Here is a 2,279-nt window from a genome sequence, read left to right on the forward strand (position 1 = left end):
ATATAGTACATATTATATGTATATAATTACTCTCCAAATTACACTGTCACCTTCTAAATGTACTTGAGATCTTTTGTAATAAACTCAAAAATAATATGTCCGAGAAAGCTGAACATTAAGGAAATAAAAAGACTAGAATCAGTACCAAGAGTGGGGGGGAAGTACCAGGCAGCTGCCAAGAGAAAGTACTAGGAATTGGGACAGAATGGCAAGTGGTCTCGGTAATCAACTAGAAAAGGGAGGGGAAAATAAAGAAGACTGTTAGATGTTGCTTTTAGATCTACAAGTTCCCCCAAAGTCTCATGTGTTCAAAGATGGGGCTTTATTGGGGGGTGACTGTTGGGCAGGGGTCTGTCACTCATCTGTGCATCAATTTGCTGAGGAATTCATAGTCAACTATGCTATTAGATGGTAGGGCCAGGGAGAAGGCAGAGCTGCTGAGGACATGATCTGGAAGCAGGTCTTCCTGCCCCTGGCTCCCTGCTTGTTGCTGTTGCCCCTCACTGCCACCTGGGAAGCTCTCCTGTCATGCCCATCTCTCAAGCCAGTCCTGCCCAAGTCAGCCAACCACAGCCTAAGCCCTCTGACACCCTAGGCCACAATAAAGCCCTCCTCCTTCAAATGGAGGGTGCTGGATATTTTGTCCCAGTGATCAAAAAGTGACTCATACATTAGCATTCTCATGATATTACAGGAAGAAGGATTAAAAGAGAAACATTTTTTTTTTTCCTCCTGGATTAAATTCTAAGAGGAGTTAATCACATGGATGTTTGTGTAAGAAAGATTCTAGCTCTTCTATACAAAGACATAAGCTTCAGGGGCTAGGGATATAGCTCAGTAGTACACAGCCTGTCTAGACGGCAAGTGTAAGGTCCTAAGTTTTATTCCTGGCACCAAAAAAGAAAAAAGAGACATAAGCTTTTTATTAATTTGTCTGGATCGCTAATAAGTACAGAGGGACAAAGAAGCAAATGCAGTTCAGTTAATACAACTAATAGACACAATTAATACAAATGGCAAGACTATTATTTAATGAGCTCTCTGAAATGATACATGAACAGTCTTACCAGTACCAACAGGAATCATCTGGTACACACAAGAGCCAGTCCACAACCAAGGCACCATAAAACCCTAAACTCCACTAGCCAAAGCATTAGCTTTGGAATCAGAGAGCACTTACTGGGTTACTTCTGCTTAGAAATGAACCACAGTAAGTCGTATCACCTAAGCTGAGTTCTGTCCTCTCTAAAGTGAGGGTAGCTAGGTGCACTCCTGCAATCCCAGCACTTGGGAGACTAAGGCAGGACAATCTTTGCAAGTTTGAGACCATCTTGGGCTATAAAGGGAGCTCAAGGCCAGCCTGAGCTGCATAGTGAGATTCTATCTCAAATAAATAAATAAATATTATATATATATTGGAGCCAGCCAGATAACTCGTGGATTAAAGTGCCTGCTTAGGCAGGTACAGGAACCAGGGTTTGGTCGCTGTGCTGGCCCTGTCCCAAGAGCCTGCTGAGACAGGGATTAAGACTGGGTGTGGTGGTGCACACCTGTAATCCCAGCGCTTGGGAGGCTGAAAACAGGAGGATCACTAGAAGTCAGATCTGTGTAGTGAGACCCTACAGACCCTGTACTAAATATATAAAAATAAACAAATAAGTAAATAAAATAAAAAAATGTAGTGAGAGTAGTCATGTACCTATACTCCACGCTGTTCTTAAAAAAAAAAACAAATTATATAGATAATGCTTAGAAGAAGACATCAACAAATACACGTGACACTGTTGTTACCTGTTCTGGGACCAATGTAATAGTTGTAAAATTCTTGGGAGCAGTTACAGGAGAAAGAGCTGGTGCAGTCGGGACAGATGCTGGAGAACTTGATGAGATGCGAGGTGTCTATCAGATTGAAGAGGAAAATACGATGACCTGAATGAACACGGCCACCTTGAGCCCAGTTTTTCCTGCAGCTGAGCACATTACTCCCTGCCAAAGCCCTGGGTATGAGTGCTTAGCCCAGAGTCAATCACCAAGCGCGTAGCCTCATGTTTTAAAGAGTGCTAATAAAAAATAAAAATAAAAATAAAAAATAAATAAAGAGTGCTAAGCAAATGACGTGCCCATAACACAGCATGGACTCAATAAAATGGGGCTGCATTTTGGTTTACTCAGTGTAGTAAAGTGCTGTTGGGCTGGGGATACAGCTCAGCCACACAGCACCTGCCTGGCAGGCATAAGGTCATCAATTCACTTCTGAGTTAAAAAAATAAACAAATACA

The 2,279-nt window shown here is 42.2% G+C and overlaps 1 protein-coding gene across 1 annotated transcript in view; it reads right to left on the minus strand.

Annotated features, from left to right (window-relative positions):
• Tom1l1 (target of myb1 like 1 membrane trafficking protein) overlaps positions 1 to 2,279 on the minus strand; it is a 50,836-nt gene that overhangs the window by 34,598 nt on the left and 13,959 nt on the right. The window contains exon 6 of the mRNA XM_023718185.1: positions 1,792 to 1,899. Coding sequence (XP_023573953.1) covers positions 1,792 to 1,899 — 108 coding nt within the window. The remainder of the gene's footprint in view (positions 1 to 1,791; positions 1,900 to 2,279) is intronic.

This window comes from Octodon degus, unplaced genomic scaffold (assembly GCF_000260255.1).
Source record: "Octodon degus isolate 3935 unplaced genomic scaffold, OctDeg1.0 scaffold00056, whole genome shotgun sequence".
NCBI classification, from domain to species: Eukaryota; Metazoa; Chordata; class Mammalia; order Rodentia; family Octodontidae; genus Octodon; species Octodon degus.